General features: G+C 43.8%; 1 protein-coding gene across 1 annotated transcript in view; it reads left to right on the forward strand.

Moving 5' to 3' along the window:
• Positions 1-12466: 12466 nt before the first annotated feature.
• Positions 12467-17258, forward strand: part of fam131c (family with sequence similarity 131 member C) — an 18875-nt gene continuing 14083 nt past the window's right edge. Inside the window, exon 1 of the mRNA XM_070447732.1 lies at positions 12467-12497. Coding sequence (XP_070303833.1) covers positions 12467-12497 — 31 coding nt within the window. The remainder of the gene's footprint in view (positions 12498-17258) is intronic.

Genomic DNA, 17258 nt, shown 5'->3' on the forward strand with positions numbered 1-17258 from the left:
TAGTAGATGGCCTCGACAGAGATGGTCGCCTCACTTCGAGGCTTCGAGTTCTTAGGAAACTATGCAGCATTTTGTTTTTTTATGTATTATTTCTTACATTGTTAGCCCAGAAAACATACAGCCCAATTACTACATACAGCCGGGAAGAACTATTGGATATAAGAGCGATGTCAACTTACCAACATTACGACCAGGAATACAACTTTCCCGAAGCGGATCCTTTGTTTGGACCACCACACAGGACATTGGACCTAATCCCAGAGGCCAACCCAAAACAACATCGCCGCAGGAGAGGTAGACGGAGCGGCCACCTGGTCAGACTTCGAAGGCGTGAACTCCACCCACCGCTTCCGAGTATGTTACTTACCAATGTACAGTCTCTAGACAACAAGGTGGACGAAATTAGGGCAAGGGTTGCCTTCCAGAGAGACATCAGAGATGGTAACATTCTCTGTTTCATGGAAACATGGCTCCTTCGGGATATGTTGTCGGAGTCGGTACAGCCACCGGGTTTCTTCATGCGTCGCGCTAGAAAAGAAAACAGAGACAGAAACAAACATCTCTCTGGTAAGAAGAAGGGTGTATGCTTCATGATTAAAGACTAATGGTGTAATCATAACAACATACAGGAACTCAAGTCCTTCTGTTCACCTGACCTAGAATTCCTGATGCTACATTTATTGTAGCTGGGGATTTTAACAAAGTTAATTTGAGAACAAGGCCACCTAAATTCTACCAGCACATTGACTGTAGCACTCGCGTGGGCAATACACTGAACCACTGCTACTCTAACTTCCGCAATTTATACAAGGCCCTCCCGCGCCCCCTCTACGGGAAACTGACCACGGCTCAATATTCCTCCTACCGTCCTATAGGCAGAAACTTCAACAGGATGTACCCGTGACTAAAACCATTCAACGCTGGTCTAACCAATCGGAATCCATGCTTCAAGATTGTTTTGATCACGCGGACTGGGAAATGTTCCGGGAAGCCTCAGAGAATAACATCGATTTATACGCTGACTCGGTGAGCGAGTTTATAGGGAGATGTTGTACCCGCTGTGACTATTGAAACCTAATCTAACCAGAAACCATGGATAGAAGCCGGCATTCGCGCAAAACTGAAAGCGCGAATCACCGGATTCAATCATTGAAAGATGTCTGGGAATATGGCCGAATAAAAACAGTGTCGATATTCCCACCGCAAGGCAATCAAACAAGCGAAATGTCGGTATAGGGACAAAGTGGAGTTGCAATTCAATGGCTCAGACACGAGACGTATGTGGCAGGGTCTACAGGCAATTACGGACTACAAAAAGTAAACCAGCCACGTCTGTTACGCTCGTCATTTGAATGAGGAGACCAAGGTGCAGCGTGGTAGACGAACATCTTACTTTATTGAAAATGAACACCGAAAAACAACAAAATACAAAACGAACGTAAAGTTCTGCAGGCTACACAGCAACTATACAAAATCAAGATCCCACAAACTAAGGTGGGAAAAGGCTGCCTAAGTATGTTCCCCAATCAGAGACAACGATAGACAGCTGCCTCTGATTGGGAACCATACCAGGCCAACATAGAAATACAACATAGATTGCCCACCCTAGTCACACCCTGACCTAACCAAATAGAGAATAAAAAAGGCTCTCTAAGGTCAGGGCGTGACAACGTCACGGACACCGACGTCTTGCTTCCAGACAAACTAAACACCTTCTTTGCCCGCTTTGAGTATAATACAGTGCCACTGATGCGGCCCACTACCAAGGACTGGTGGATCCTCCTCTCCTTCTCCGTGACCGATGTGAGTAAGACATTTAAACGTGTTAACCCTCACAAGGCTGCTGGCTCAGAAGGCAACCCTAGCCGCGTCTTCAGAGTATGCGCAGACCAGCTGGCTGGTGTGTTTACGGACATATTCAATCGCTCCCTATCCCAGTCTGCTGTCCCCACATGCTTCAAGATGGCCAGCATTGTTCCTGTACCGAAGAAGGCAAAGATAACTCAACTAAATGACTACCACCCRGTAGCACTCACTTTTGTCATCATGAAGTGCTTTGAGAGACTAGTTAAGGATCATATCACCTCCACCTTACCTGCCACTCTAGACCCACTTCAGTTTGCAGACGATGCAATCGCCATCACACTGCACACTGCCCTATCCCATCTGGACAAGAGGAATACCTATATAAGAATGCTGTTCATTGACTACAGCTCAGCATTCAACACCATAGTACCCTCCAAGCTCATCATTAAGCTTGAGGCCCTGGGTCTCAACCTCGCTCTGTGCAATTGGGTCCTGGGCTTGCTGACAGGCCYCCCCCAGGTGGTGAAGGTAGGAAACAACATCCCCACTTCGCTGATCCTCAACACTGGGGCCCCACAAGGATGCGTGCTCAGCCCCCTCCTATACTCCCTGTTCACCCATGACTGTGTTGCCATGCACGCCTCCAACTCAATCATCAAGTTTGCCGATGACACAACAGTAGTGGGCTTGGTTGCCAACAACGACGAGACAGCCAACAGGGAGGAGGAGGGTACTCGGAGTGTGTGGTCAGGAAAAAAACCTCTCTCTCAACATCAATTTAAAAAAGAGATGATCGTGGACTTCAGGAAACAGCAGAGGGAGCACCCCCCTATCCACATCGATGGGACAGCAGTGGAGAAGGTGGAAAGTTTTAAGTTCCTCGGCGTACACATCACAGACAAACTGAAATGGTCCACCCATTTGGTGAAGAAGAAGGCAGCCTCAGGAGGCTGAAGACATTTGGCTTGTCACCTAAAACCCTCACAAACTTTTACAGATGCACAGTTGAGAGGCTGTATCCCCGACTGGGACGGCAACTGCACCGTCCTCAACTGCAAGGCTCCCCAGAGGGTGGTGCGGTCTGCACAACGCATCACCGGGGGCAAACTACCTGCCCTCCAGGACACCTACAATACCCGATGTCACAGGAAGGCCAAAAAGATCATCAAGGACAACAACCACTCGAGCCACTGCCTGTTCACCCCGCTACCATTCAAAATACAAGGTCAGTACAGGTGCATCAAAGCTGGGACCGAGAGACTGAAAAACAGCTTCTATCTCAAGGCCATCAGACTGTTAGACAGCCATTACTAACACAGAGAGGATGCTGCCTACATACAGACTCAAATCATTGGCCACTTTAATAAATTGATCACTAGTCACTTTAAATAATGCCACTTTAATAATGTTGACATATCTTACATTACTCATCTCATATGTACAGTATATACTGTATGTTATACCATCTATTGCATCTTGCCTATGCCGCTCGGCCATCGCTCATCCATATATTTATATGTACATATTTTTATTCCATCCCTTTACATTTGTGTGTATAAGGTAGTTGTTGTGAAATTGTTAGATTACTTGTTAGATATTACTGCACTGTCAGAACTAGAAGCACATTTTGCTACACTCGCATTAACATCTGCTAACCATGTGTACTGTATGTGACCAATAAAATTTGATTTGATTTAAAATCTTGTAATCAATTGAAAGTAAAATTGCTTATTTACAGAAAGATTTCCCAGTATAGGACCTTTCACTTCCAAATCTGAAAGGGGGTCAAATCCATCAAAATGCAATTATTCTCTCAGATAAAGATTGCTTTTGTATTCCATCAGCCTGGTTCATAGGTTTCATGGATTTTGAAGTCCTTAATATCTTTTGTGATCATGGATTTTTCTCCAAAAAAAGAAACTGCCCCTAGTAGCTACACAAATAATAAATAACCTTACCAATAGACTACCTGGGACACATAGACGGGTTGGTTGTTTAGCAACAAAACCAAAGTGTGCGCAACTATGGGGCAAAACAGATGGGGTTGGCTTAGACTGTTGATAACATTTAAACTCTATTTAGTCTCTAAATGTTTATTGAAACACAAATACCTTTGCACAATGAACACTTGTCTCTAAAATACATGGTTACAGTTGTTGGTTCGCTAGCTAGCGAATTTTAGCCATATTAGCAAAGACACTTCAAAACAAGACTTGGTATAAATAACAAGAAATGAGCCATCTACAATTCCCCACATGGCAGTTTCTTGTCATTGTTGCTAACTATCTGACGATGTCCGCCAACCCGTCTATACACAAATCAAAGTCTATGCTCTATGCAAGTTCTATTATCATCAACAAAAAGTATCATTAGAAACTGAAAACAGTTTGTACTGTCTCATTTTGGGGCGGCAGGTAGCCTGGAGCGTTGGGCCAGTAACCAAAAGGTTGCTGGATCGAATCCCTGAGCTGACAAGGTAAAAATCTGTCATTCTGCCCCTGAACAAGGCAGTTAACCCACTGTTCCCCGGTAGGCAGTCATTGTAAATGAGAATTTGTTCTTAACTGACTTGCCTTGTTAAAAAAGGTTAAATAAATGAACTGACATTGTAAGTCCCATGTTTACACTATAAGTGTAGCCTATGACCTCTTTGTGTTTCATAGTTAACATAGTTTTATAGTATCATGAAGTGTTGGAACAAGCTCCACATCAGACAACTCATTTAAAAAAGCCTATTTGCTATTCACGTAAGTACTTCACAAAGACATGGTGCTACTCTGCAGATGTCTATGTTTATCTCTGACTCTCCTTAGTCAAAACCACAAACTATCTTTTAATTAACTTTCTGATTAATTTGTGTTCATTCATTTGTGTCGTTTTTGGCGTCAGAAGCATGTCAACACACTGGCGACAGAGAGGAACATGGAGAGTCAATTCAAGCTTCTCAGTAATAACACACTCTGACAATAGAAAGTTGTTGATTTAGGCACTGGATTTGAGAATAGTTATTTATCTACGCTCCCTAGAAAGAGGTTTACAAACGGCGTGGGGTTGAGACAGGTTATGGGATAGAGGGGAGAGGACATGAGGAGAGTTGAGGGCCAGGCTAGTGCACTTCAGGGAAGGCAATGATTGACACTTCTGGGATTTCTCCAGAAGACATATTCTTCTAGTGTATGTTTCAAGTAGAATCCTTGGCATAAAGTTGGGTGACCTGTGTGTGGGTGTGTGTGTGTGTGTGTGCGTGCGTGCGTGTGTGCGTGTGGTTATTTAATTTATTCAGTGTTGGAAATGCTGCACTTTTATCTGAATACCAGCAGAGGTCAGGCTCCTCCTACATACTATTCTTCCTCCTCTTCCACTCAGATAATATAACTTAGCCATATCGCCTTCAAAGCTTCACTGCTTTAATCTTGCTACTTTAAAGGATATCTTTGCAGGCTCTTTTCAGTTAGCTGATCCTAGGAATGCAGGAGATTTTCAGTAATTACTCAATTTATCACAACTAATCTAGTTCTCCATCTTCAAATACATGTCATCACACATTCACCTCCTCCCTCCTTACCCGACTAGCACAGGAAAGCTGGAACACATAGAGTAGGGGGTTGTCATGGGAACAGGATTTTCCCAATGAGGAGGATTCAACCATTGCAGGGGGTGATGTCACCACATGGAGACCCAGTTAGAACATTATAAGGGTTTGTTGGCACTTTGATGGGTTGAGACAAAGTAGACAAAAGGAATATAACATGTTGGTCTTGTGTTAATTTCGCTCACTAGATTTTACAGCTATGCAACACTTGAATCTAGGAGTTTATTATGTAGACAGCCACCATAAAACTCTGTAATCTCAACTGGCAATCGCGGCTACCGTCATGGTTGCATGTGTATGATACATTACTGATACATTTGGCACTCAAATCCAATGTACGCTCATGGTCAATGTGTGTGAACTTAATTATTTATTTTTAAATGTTTAATTTAAACTTTATTTAACTAGGCAAGTCAGTTATGACATTGATGGCCTACTAGAAGACAAAACGCCTCCTGCAGGGACGGGGGCTGGGATTAAAAAATAAAATATAGGACAAAACACACATCACGACAAGAGAGACAGCACAACACTACATAAAGAGAGACCTAAGACAACAACATAGACCTATCAAGCATATTGTCTGTGGCTAGATACTAGTCTAATCATATCACCACATCACAGTAGTGTTGTGAGCATAGCTCTATCTCTATATGTCTCCTCTCTCCATAAGTCAGAGGTGGAAGTGTGAGTGTGAAAGACCATTTCAGGATACGCTCAGGTGCCTCAGCAGCCAAAGGGTGCAGAGAGAATAAAGAGAGGGGAGGAGAGGAGTGGAGGGGAGGGACACCAAGACGGCAGCAAACGGGCATTCAGGCTTTCCCCCATTTCTCTCTCTCTCTCTCTCTCTCTCTTCTCTCTCTCTCTCTCTCTCTCTCTCTCTCTCTCTCTCTCTCTCTCTCTCTCTCTCTCTCTCTCTCTCAATCTCTCAATTCAATTCAATTCAAGGGGCTTTACTGGCATGGGAAACGTGTTAACATCGCCAAAGCAAGTGAGGTAGATAATATACAAAGTGAAGTAAACAATAAAAATTAACACTAAACATTACACATACAGAAGTTTCAAAACAATAAAGACATTACAATATACAGTGTTGTAACAATGGTTAAAGTACAAATGGTTAAGTACACAATGGAAAATAAATAAGCATAAATTGGGTTGTATTTACAATGGTGTTTGTTCTTCACTGGTTGCCTTTTCTTGTGGCAACAGGTCACAAATCTTGCTGCTGTGATGGCAACTGTGGAATTTCACCCAGTAGATATGGGAGTTTATCAAAATTGGATTTGTTTTCGAATTCTTTGTGGTCTGTGTATCTGAGGGAAATATGTCTCTCTAATATGGTCATACATTGGGCAGGAGGTTAGGAAGTGCAGCTCAGTTTCCACCTCATTTTGTGGGAAGTGAGCACATAGCCTGTCTTCTCTTGAGAGCCATGTCTGCCTACGGCGGCCTTTCTCAATAGCAAGGCTATGCTCACTGAGTCTGTACATAGTCAAAGCTTTCCTTAAGTTTGGGTCAGTCACAGTGATCAGGTATTCTGCCACTGTGTACTCTCTGTTTAGGGCCAAATAGCATTCTAGTTTGCTCTGTTTTTTTTGTTAATTCTTTCCAATGTGTCAAGTAATTATCTTTTGTTTTCTCATGATTTGGTTGGGTCTAATTGTACTGTTGTCCTGGGGCTCTGTGGGGTGTGTTTGTGTTTGTGAACAGAGCCCCAGGACCAGCTTGCTTAGGGGACTCTTCTCCAGGTTCATCTCTCTGTAGGTGATGGCTTTGTTATGGAAGGTTTGGGAATCACTTCCTTTTAGGTGGTTGTAGAATTTAACGGCTCTTTTCTGGATTTTGATAATTAGTGGGTATCGGCCTAATTCTGCTCTGCATGCATTATTTGGTGTTCTACGTTGTACACGGAGGATATTTTTGCAGAATTCTCATGCAGAGTCTCAATTTGTGTTTGTCCCATTTTGTGAAGTCTTGGTTGGTGAGCGGACCCCAGACCTCACAACCATAAAGGGCAATGGGCTCTATGATTGATTCAAGTATTTTTAGCCAGATCTAATTGGTATGTTGAAATTTATGTTCCTTTTGATGGCATAGAATGCCCTTCTTGCCTTGTCTCTCAGTCGTTCACAGCTTCGTGGAAGTTACCTGTGGTGCTGATGTTTAGGCCAAGGTATGTATAGTTTTTTTGTGTGCTTTAGGGCAACAGTGTCTAGATGGAATTTGTGGTCCTGGCGACTGGACCTTTTTTGGAACACCATTATTTTGGTCTTACTGAGATTTACTGTCAGGGCCCAGGTCTGACAGAATCTGTGCAGAAGATCTAGGTGCTGCTGTAGGCCCTCCTTGGTTGGTGACAGAAGCACCAGATCATCAGCAAACAGTAGCATTTGACTTCGGATTCTAGTAGGGTGAGGCCGGGTGCTGCAGACTGTTCTAGTGCCCGGCCAATTCGTTGATATATATGTTGAAGGGGTGGGGCTTAAGCTGCATCCCTGTCTCACCACACGACCCTGTGTGAAGAAATGTGTGTGTTTTTTGCCAAATTTAACCGCACACTTTTTGTTGTGTACATGGATTTTATAATGTCGTATGTTTTACCCCCAACACCACTTTCCATCAATTTATAGCAGACCCTCATGCCAAATTGAGTCGAAGGCTTTTTTGAAATCAACAAAGCATGAGAAGACTTTGCCTTTGTTTTGGTTTGTTTGGTTGTCAATTAGGGTGTGTAGGGTGAATACATGCTGTTGTATTGTTTTCATTGAGGAAATGTACGAGCCTGCTGTTAATGATAATGCAGAGGATCTTCCCAAGGTTACTGTTGACGCATATTCCACGGTAGTTATTGGGTCAAATTTGTCTCCACTTTTGTGGATTGGGGTGATCAGTCCTTGGTTCCAAATATTGGGAAGATGCCAGAGCTAAGGACGGTGTTAAAGAGTTTTAGTATAGCCAATTGGAATTTGTTGTCTGTATATTTGATCATTTCATTAAGGATACCATCAACACCACAGGCCTTTTTGGGTTGGAGGGTTTTTATTTGTCCTGTAACTCATTCAAGGTAATTGGAGATCCAGTGGGTTCTGGTAGTCTTTAATAGTTGATTCTAAGATTTGTATTTGATCATGTATATGTTCTTGCTCTTTATTCTTTGTTGTAGAGCCAAAAAGATTGGAGAAGTGGTTTACCCAAACATCTCCATTTGGATAGATAATTCTTCGTGTTGTTGTTTGTTTAGTGTTTTCCAATTTTCCCAGAAGTGGGTAGAGTCTATGGATTCTTCAATTACATTGAGCTGATTTCTGACGTGCTGTTCCTTCTTTTTCCGTAGTGTATTTCTGTATTGTTTTAGTGATTCACCATAGTGAAGCGTAGACTCAGGTTTCCGGGTCTCTATGTTTTTGGTTGGACAGGTTTCTCAATTTCTTTCTTCGATTTTTGCATTCTTCATCAAACCATTTGTCATTGTTGTTCATTTTCTTCGGTTTTCTATTTGAGATTTTTTAGATTTGATAGGGAAGCTGAGAGGTCAAATATACTGTTAAGATTTTCTACTGCCAAGTTTACACCTTCACTATTGCAGTGGAACGTTTTACCCAGGAAATTGTCTAAAAGTGTTTGAATTTGTTGTTGCCTAATTGTTTTTTGGTAGGTTTCCAAACTGCATTCCTTCCATCTTATGCATTTCTTAATGTTACTCAGTTCCTTTGGCTTTGATGCCTCATGATTGAGTATTGCTCTGTTCAAGTAGACTGTGATTTTGCTGTGGTCTGATAGGGGTGTCAGTGGGCTGACTGTGAACGCTCTGAGAGACTCTGGGTTGAGGTCAGTGATAAAGTAGTCTACAGTGCTACTGCCAAGAGATGAGCTATAGGTGTACCTACCATAGGAGTCCCCTCGAAGCCTACCATTGACTATGTACATACCAGCGTGCGACAGAGCTGCAGGAGTTGTGACCCGTTTTTGTTGGTTATGTTGTCATAGTTGTGCCTAGGGGGGCATATATGGGAGGGAATGCTGTCACCTACAGGCAGGTGTTTGTCCCCCTGTGTGCTGAGGGTGTCAGGTTCTTGTCCAGTTCTGGCATTTAGGTCGCACAGCCTAATACATGTCCCCGGGCCTGGAAATTATTGATTTCCCCTCCAGGATGGAGAAGCTGTCTTCATTAAAGTATGGGGATTCTAGTGGGGGGATATAGGTAGCACACAGGAGGAACATTTTTCTCTTGTTAAGATAATTTCCTTTTGAATTTCTAGCCAAATGTAAGATATTCCTGTTTTGATTAATTTAATGGAGTGAGTTAGGTCTGCTCTATACCAAATTAGCATTCCCCTGAGTCCCTTCCCTGTTTCACACCTGGTAGTTTGGTGGATGGACTACCAGCTCTCTGTAACCTAGAGGGCAACCAGTGGGTCCGTCTCCTCTATACCATGTTTCTTGCAGATGACAATGTCTGTATTACCGATTCTTTGGTGAAGTCCGGGTTCCTGCTCTTTAGGCCAAAGGCAGATGACCTCAGGCCTTGGATATTCCAGGATGATATAGTGAAGGCTTTTTGTTCCATAAAGTGTCCAATGTTGTTGGTCGTGGTTTGGCCTCAGGCCAGTAAGTGTGAGCAGAGCCTGCTGAGCATCTGGTACTGCCGTTGGCTTGGGGCGAGTGTAAGAGTGGGGGTTGGGCCTGTTTGCCCGCTCACTACCTGGGCGTATGTGTGACTTCCATGTTGAGGCCTCTTTGCGGGGTGGGGTGCATGGGGTGGGCAGAGTGGCATAGCTTTGATCTGAGGGGGCCTAAATGGGGTGTGGGCATGGTTGATGTGGGGGGTATTGATTGGTTGGGGTGGGGGTGTGGATGTGTCTGGGGTGCTGTGGTCTGGATGTAAGTCCTCTTGGCGTGGGTCCTCTATGTGTAGGTCCAGGGAGGGGTCCTGCAGGTCTTGGAGGGTGTCTCGCTGGTCTGGGTGGAGGGTGTCTCGCTGGTCTGGGTGGGTATCTATTGATCTGTTGCTCCTGTGTGAAGTGTTGGGGCTGCGTTTGAGAGCGTGTCCTTTAGAGTCCGGCAAAGGTGGGCACTGCTGCCTTGTAGAGGTAGACCTGGTCATAGAGGCTGTTCAAGTCCAGGGTGGAGTGGTGGGCCAGGAAAACATTTGGTTTTGAGGCACAGTCACGGGAAATGCTTGCGTTTACCCACTGTATTGTAGCAGGGTGGAAGTCTTTTCTGTGGTAGCAGGGTGGAGATAACCACTTGTGCGTTGGGGAAAGTAGAAGAAGCTTTTTCAATCACTCCCTTCAGTGCTGTGGCCACCTTTCCTGCTGTGCTCTCAGGTCGTTTGTGCCTGTGTGTATTATTATGTGGCTAGGTAGCCTAGTTTGTCCTCAGACAGAAGGTCTAGGGCGCGCTGGGTGTTTGGACACCAGAGTTTAGACACACTGTGTTTGGGAAAAAGTTTTTTTCTTCTATATATTTTCCCATTTGAGTCCATAAGGAGACAATCTGTGTCTTGTGTTTGTCCTCAGTGGGTGTGGGGGGTTGTCAGGAGGGCTATCAGGGTGGCTGATAGGGGGGATGCTCAGAGGGGTGAGAGCCGTGGGCTTGGGGTTTTTCTTTCGTCTGTTCTGCTGTGATGTCGACTCTATGGTCAGGGTCTGGTGTGGACTGTTCTGCTGTGGTGTCGAGACTTTTGTCGGGTGCTGAGGTGGGCTGTTCTGCTGGCTTCTCTGTGGGGGTGGCCACCTCTCTAGTGGGTTGTTCTCTGTCACACGCCATCCCCCTCAACCTCTCCTCCAGCAGTCTGATCCTCTCCTCCATCCCCCTCACCCTCTCCTCCAGCAGTCTGATCCTCTCCTCTAGTGCTCTGTTCTGCTCCTGCTCCTGCTCTTTCTCCTGTTGAAGTTGTCTCACCACTGTCCAGAGTGCAGATATGTCTCTCTCCACCTCCAGCACTCCGGGTCTGGTTAAGGGGGTGTTGTTGTGCTGGACTGTTGTCTGGGTCTGTTCTGACTGGAGTGTAATCACCTGCTGTTCCAGCTCCACCTGCCTTACCTCCAGCTGGGTGAATTTATCCTTCATTTCAATGAGGGAGTAGTACTCTGTGCTGGGAGATTGACTGTCCGCTGGGGGTTGCTCGTCTGTGGGGTTATATGATGAAGAGTTCTGGTCTGACCCGCTTGGGGTGGGGGTATCTTTATCAAGGGAGAGCTTCTCCTGCTGGGCTAATTCTTTAATTTGGTGAAAGTCCAGCTGAAACTGTTTGGGGTTGCCCTGTACCATTACTGTTCCGGACTTATAGAGGTTTATATTAGCTGACTCAGAGTCCTCGTTGTCAAGTATCCTGAGTTTCCACCCCTCGTTAACCCCCCCCTCTCTTAACAAAGGGGTAGTGTGCTAATATAGCACTGTGCCATGCCAGGGGATGGTTTGTGTGGAAGATAAGGTTGCTGATGTTCCCATTTTTGTAATAGTCAGCAAAAAGTGTCTCTTGATTTTCCATAAGGAGCTTCATTTTGTGATCTTTTCTTGCCTTATCATTCTTTACATACACAGGGTACTGTATTTTAATTACCTCTGAACAGCGGGAGGCAGCTTCTAAGGCCTCTCCATTTGGTTGGGGTAGACTATTTGACTCTTCTGCCATTGTTGGGCTAATGGGCTTTGACACCTCTCACTTGACACGTCAGTGCTAGTTGAAGCTGTATCAAGCTTGGCAGAATTATGTTAGCATTCAGTCCTTATAAAGTAATGTCATGTATTTTTCTTCTTGGCTTTCGGAAATAGAATATAGTTTCAGACTAAACATTACTCACTCAGTTCTCTCTCTCTCTCTCTCTCTCTCACTGTCTCGTTCCCTCCTCTCCAGTACGAGAGATGACAGGCAATGCTTTGGCATACTGCAAGAAATAGACCTGGCGTATCATCCCTCTTTAGTTTACTTTGTTCTCGCTGCCCCTCGGCTTCTTCCTGGACCAGTTGTCATATTTGGTTTGTTTCGCTCTCTCTCTCCCCTTATCCCCACGTCTCTCTGACATGATGGCAAACCGATAACTGACCGGCCGTCTCGTCACCATGGGTGCCTGCCTATGCAAAGGTCACAAAGGTCAGTGCATCTGTATGTCTGTCCCTCTGTGTGTCCGTCAGTGCCTCCTTCTGTCAATCCTCTCTGTCCAGTGATCTGTGTTGACTTATTTGTGCTGACTTGATATAAGGGAAAGGGGGATACCTCGTCAGTTGTACAACTGAATGTATTCAACTGAAATGTGTCTTCCGCATTTAACCCAACCCCTCTGATACCTAACCTTTGTTGGGAATGTCACAGTACAAATTTAACTTTTTAGGAGATCAACGGTACTTAGAAAAGGAAATACAGATTTAATACTGTAGCTACTAGGTATGTTTATATATATATGAGAGGAGGGATATATATATGTATATCACATATACAGTGCCTTCGGAAAGTATTCAGACCCCTTGACTTTCTCCACATTTTGTTCCGTTACAGACTTATTCTAAAATTGACCAAAAAAAAAAAAATCCTCAGCAATTTATACACAATAACTCATAGTGACAAAGCGAAAACATGTTTTTGGAAATGTTTGCAAATTTATTACAAATAAAAACAGAAAACCTTATTTACGTAAGTACTCAGACCCTTTGCTATGAGACACAAAATTGAGCTCAGGTGCACCCTGTTTCCATTGACCATCCTTGAGATGTTTCTACAACTTGATTGGAGTCCACCTGTGGTAAATTAAAATGATTGGGCATGATTTGGAAATGCACACACCTGTCTATATAAGGTCCCACAGTTGACAATGCATGTCAGAGCAAAAACCAAGCCATGAGGTCGAAGGAATTGTCCGTAGAGCTCAGAGACAGGATTCTGTGGAGGCACAGATCTGGGGAAGGGTACCAAAAAATGTCTGCAGTATTGAAGGTCCCCAAGAACACAGTGGCCTCCATCATTCTTAAATGGAAGAAAATTGGGAAAACCAACATTCTTCCTAGAGCTGGTTGTCCAGCCAAACTGAGCAATCGGGGGAGAAGGGCCTTGGTCAGGGAGGTGACCAAGAACCCAATGGTCACTCTGACAGAGCTCTAGAGTTCCTCTGTGGAGATAGAAAAACCTTCCAGAAGGACAAGCATCTCTGCAGTACTCCACCAATCAGGCCTTTATGGTAGAGTGGCCAGACGAAAACTACTCCTCAGTAAAAGGCACATGACAGCCCGCTGGGAGTTTGCCAAAAGGTACCTAAAGCCTCTCAGACCATGAGAAACAAGATTCTCTGGTCTGACGAAACCAAGATTGAACTCTTTGGCCAGAATGCCAAGTGTCATGTCTGGAGGAAACCTGGCACCATCGCTATGGTGAAGCATGGTGGTGGCAGCATCATGCTGTGGCAATGTTTTTCAGTGGCAGGGACTGGGAGACTAGTCAGGATCGAGGCAAAGATGAACAGAGCAAAGTACAGAGAGATACTTGATYAAAACCTGCTCCAGAGCTCTCAGGACCTCAGACTGGGGTGAAGGTTCACCTTCCAACAGGACGACCCTAAGCACAGAGCTAAGACAATTCAGTAGTGGCTTCAGGACAAGTCTCTGAATGTCCTCGAGTGGCTCAGCCAGAGTCCGGACATGAACCTAATCGAACATCTCTGGAGAGACCTGAAAATAGCTGTGCAGCAACGCTCCCCATCCAACCTGACAGAGCTTGAGAGGATCTGCAGAGAAGAATGGGAGAAACTCCCCAAATACAGGTGTGCCAAGCTTGTAGTGTCATACCCAAGAAGACTCAATGCTGTACTCGCTGTCAAAGGTGCTTCAACATAGTACTGAGTAAAGGGTCTGAATACTTATGTAAATGTGATATTTCAGTTTTTTTATTTTATTATGAGCAAAAAAATCTAAAAACCTGTTTTTGCTTTGTCATTATGGGGTATTGTGTGTAGACGGATGAAGGGGAAAACTATGTAATCTAGTTTAGAAGAAGGCTGTAACGTAACAAAATGTGGAAAAAGTCAAGGGGTCTGAATACTTTCCTTTACAGCTTGGGAAATTACAGAAAATGATGTTATGGCTTTGGAAGCTTCTGATAAGCTAATTGACATAATTTCAGTCAATTGGAGGTGTACCTGTGGATGTATTTCAAGGCCTACCTTCAAACTCAGTGCCTCTTTGCTTGACATCATGGGAAAATCTTTTATTTTTTTTATAATATGTTTATTATTTTCCAATAAAAATAAAGTAAAAAAGACAGCAATACAAACAATGACATTCATTGTACTGTTGAATGGGATGGCCAATTGAGAGGACAAAACAAAAGTTAACTCACACATACACAAAATAAAACAAATCCTATTAGGTGGTACATAGTATAAGAAGACAGCATATAGTCTTACAAGCAGTGTAGTTAAGCCAAAGTAAATATGAGTGTTAGTACAGCACAGAGTAGCAGCAGATCGTCAGCCCATTATGAAGCGGGACTAGACCATTTATCCAGTATCGGCTGCCATATTTTGTAAAACAATGGACTTCTATTGGAGGTGTTGTATCGATCTTTTCCAATGTATTACATTCCCTAAATCCCGTAACCACATTTCAAGGTAGGTACAGTCTCCAATTTCCAAAATTGCAATATGAGCCTTTTGGCTAATAGAGTACAAAAGAGAGACAGCTTTCCCTTCCTGGTTATTCCCATCAACTGTACCAAACAGAGCGATCAATGGTCGGGCTAGAACTCTATCAAAGGCCTTAGATAAGTAATCAAAATGAGAGCCCAGTAATCATGTAATTTAGGCATGTCCAGAATAAGTGGGTCAAACGTCCCCTCCTCCTGCTGCACTCTCACACAGTGTGAGGTGTCCGGGAAATTTATGCAGTTTTATTTTGAGTAGTGTAACCCTGTGTATCACCTAAACTGTACAAGGTTGTGTCTGCATTCACTGAACTTGGTTTATTCCTGAGAGCTCTATCCAGTCCTCATTTGAGATTTCTGAACCAAGTTCTTGTTCCAAGCCCTTTTAATGGTGTCTGTGGATACCTCTATGTGGCCTGTAGCACATCATACAGTCTAGAGACCGACCCTTTTGAATGGGTTGACAGGATCAAGCTAATCTAATGTTGGACTATTTGGCTTCATGCCATACGTGGGATATGTGTCCTTAAGAAATTCCTGATTTGGAGGTATCTGAAAAATGTGTTGTTGGCATGTGAACTTGTCTTAATTGTTGAAATGAAGCTAACTGACCATCGATGTTAGTAGTTACCAATTGTTGTGAGCCCTTCTCCCTCCACTGTGAAAACACCACATATCCAATGCAGGTGAAAGCAAGATTCAGGCTAATCGGGCTGTCTATGTAAACAGTGGGTATGTTAAGAAAATCCCTAATCTGTTTCCAGATCCTAAGCGTATGACAATGACTGGATTGGAGTCATAAGTGCTTTTTTCACATATGATGGACTATTAACAAGTGCAGGGAGTGAGGGAACGTTGACAGGAGGCCTGCTCGATCAAAGCCATGAAGGCATATCCTTCTGTCTCATCGCAGGTAAACTTTCCCTCCAGAAAGACACAATGTTCAGATTAGCAGCCCAATTAATACAGTTTGAAGTGAGGAAGCCAAAGCCCCCCTCTATCTGTACTTGCATAATGCTTCTTTGAAATTCTGGCTGCTTGTTATCCCATAAAAATTGAGTACTATTGAATCCAGTTTCTTAAATAGCTTTGGGTATGAATTGGGTAGACATTGGAAGAGGAAGAAACCTGGGTAGGACAACCATTTTAATAGCGTTTATACGACCAACCAAGGAAATAGTTTTCCAAAATCTATATTTGTTTAAGCTGATATTATTTCATGTCCCAATCCGCTTTTCAATAGCTGATCAAGGTCTCGTCACTACAATGCCAAGGCTTGTGAACTTGTCCCTACTGTTCTAAACGGGGTAGATTGCAGAAAATTGCATATCCACAGGCCGTGATATTGGCATCAACTCACTTTTTTGCCAGTTTATATTGTAGCCAGAGAAGAGCGAATGTGTTTTATCAAGTTAAGTAAGGTGTGGAATAGAAGTTTAGGCTTGGACAAAAACAAAGAACATCGTCTGGCATATAGGGAAATTTTGTGCTGTGTGTCCTTTATTTTAACAAGAAAGCATATCGGGCACATGCCCGAAGCGAGTAGCAAGGGTTCCATGGCTATAGCGAAGAGGCAGGCGAAATAGGGCACCCCTGTCGGCACCCTTGAACAGGCGGAATGACTGCGACATTTCTGATTGGTCACCACGGACGCCATTGGGGTGTGCATAAATAAATTCTTATCCAATTAAAATTCCTTTCCAAACCCGAAATGCTCCAGAACCGACATCATATACTCCATCAATCCGATCAAACGCCTTCTCTGCATCAAGAGCTATTACCCACTGCCTCAACTTATGATCATGATACATTACGTTGAAAAGGCGTCTCAAATTGTAGTATATATGTCGGCCCGGGATAAAAACCTGTCTGGTCAGGGTGTATGATGTCGGAAATATATTTTTTCAATCGGTTTTGCAAAATATCTTTGATCAGAACACCTGGTTTCTCTGGGGCGAGTAACGCACACGGCGGCAAGAATCACGACGACATCTCCATGAATCCGTATCTTTTTCAAGATTCAGGGCGATTGTTAGCCTCATACAGTAGTTTGTGAGTTTGGCATTTTCTGGCAGTTGTTGAAACAATTTTTCCGGGGGCCACATAAGTGGAGATAGACTAGCGCAGTACTTCTTATAGAATTCTATTACATAATCCATCGGGCCCCAGGGGCCTTGGTTTTGGAAATTGGCTATCGCTGTGTTAATTTCCTCATCTCTCTTCTTG

Source organism: Salvelinus sp. IW2-2015, linkage group LG17 (genome assembly GCF_002910315.2).
Source record: "Salvelinus sp. IW2-2015 linkage group LG17, ASM291031v2, whole genome shotgun sequence".
Lineage (NCBI taxonomy): Eukaryota > Metazoa > Chordata > Actinopteri > Salmoniformes > Salmonidae > Salvelinus > Salvelinus sp. IW2-2015.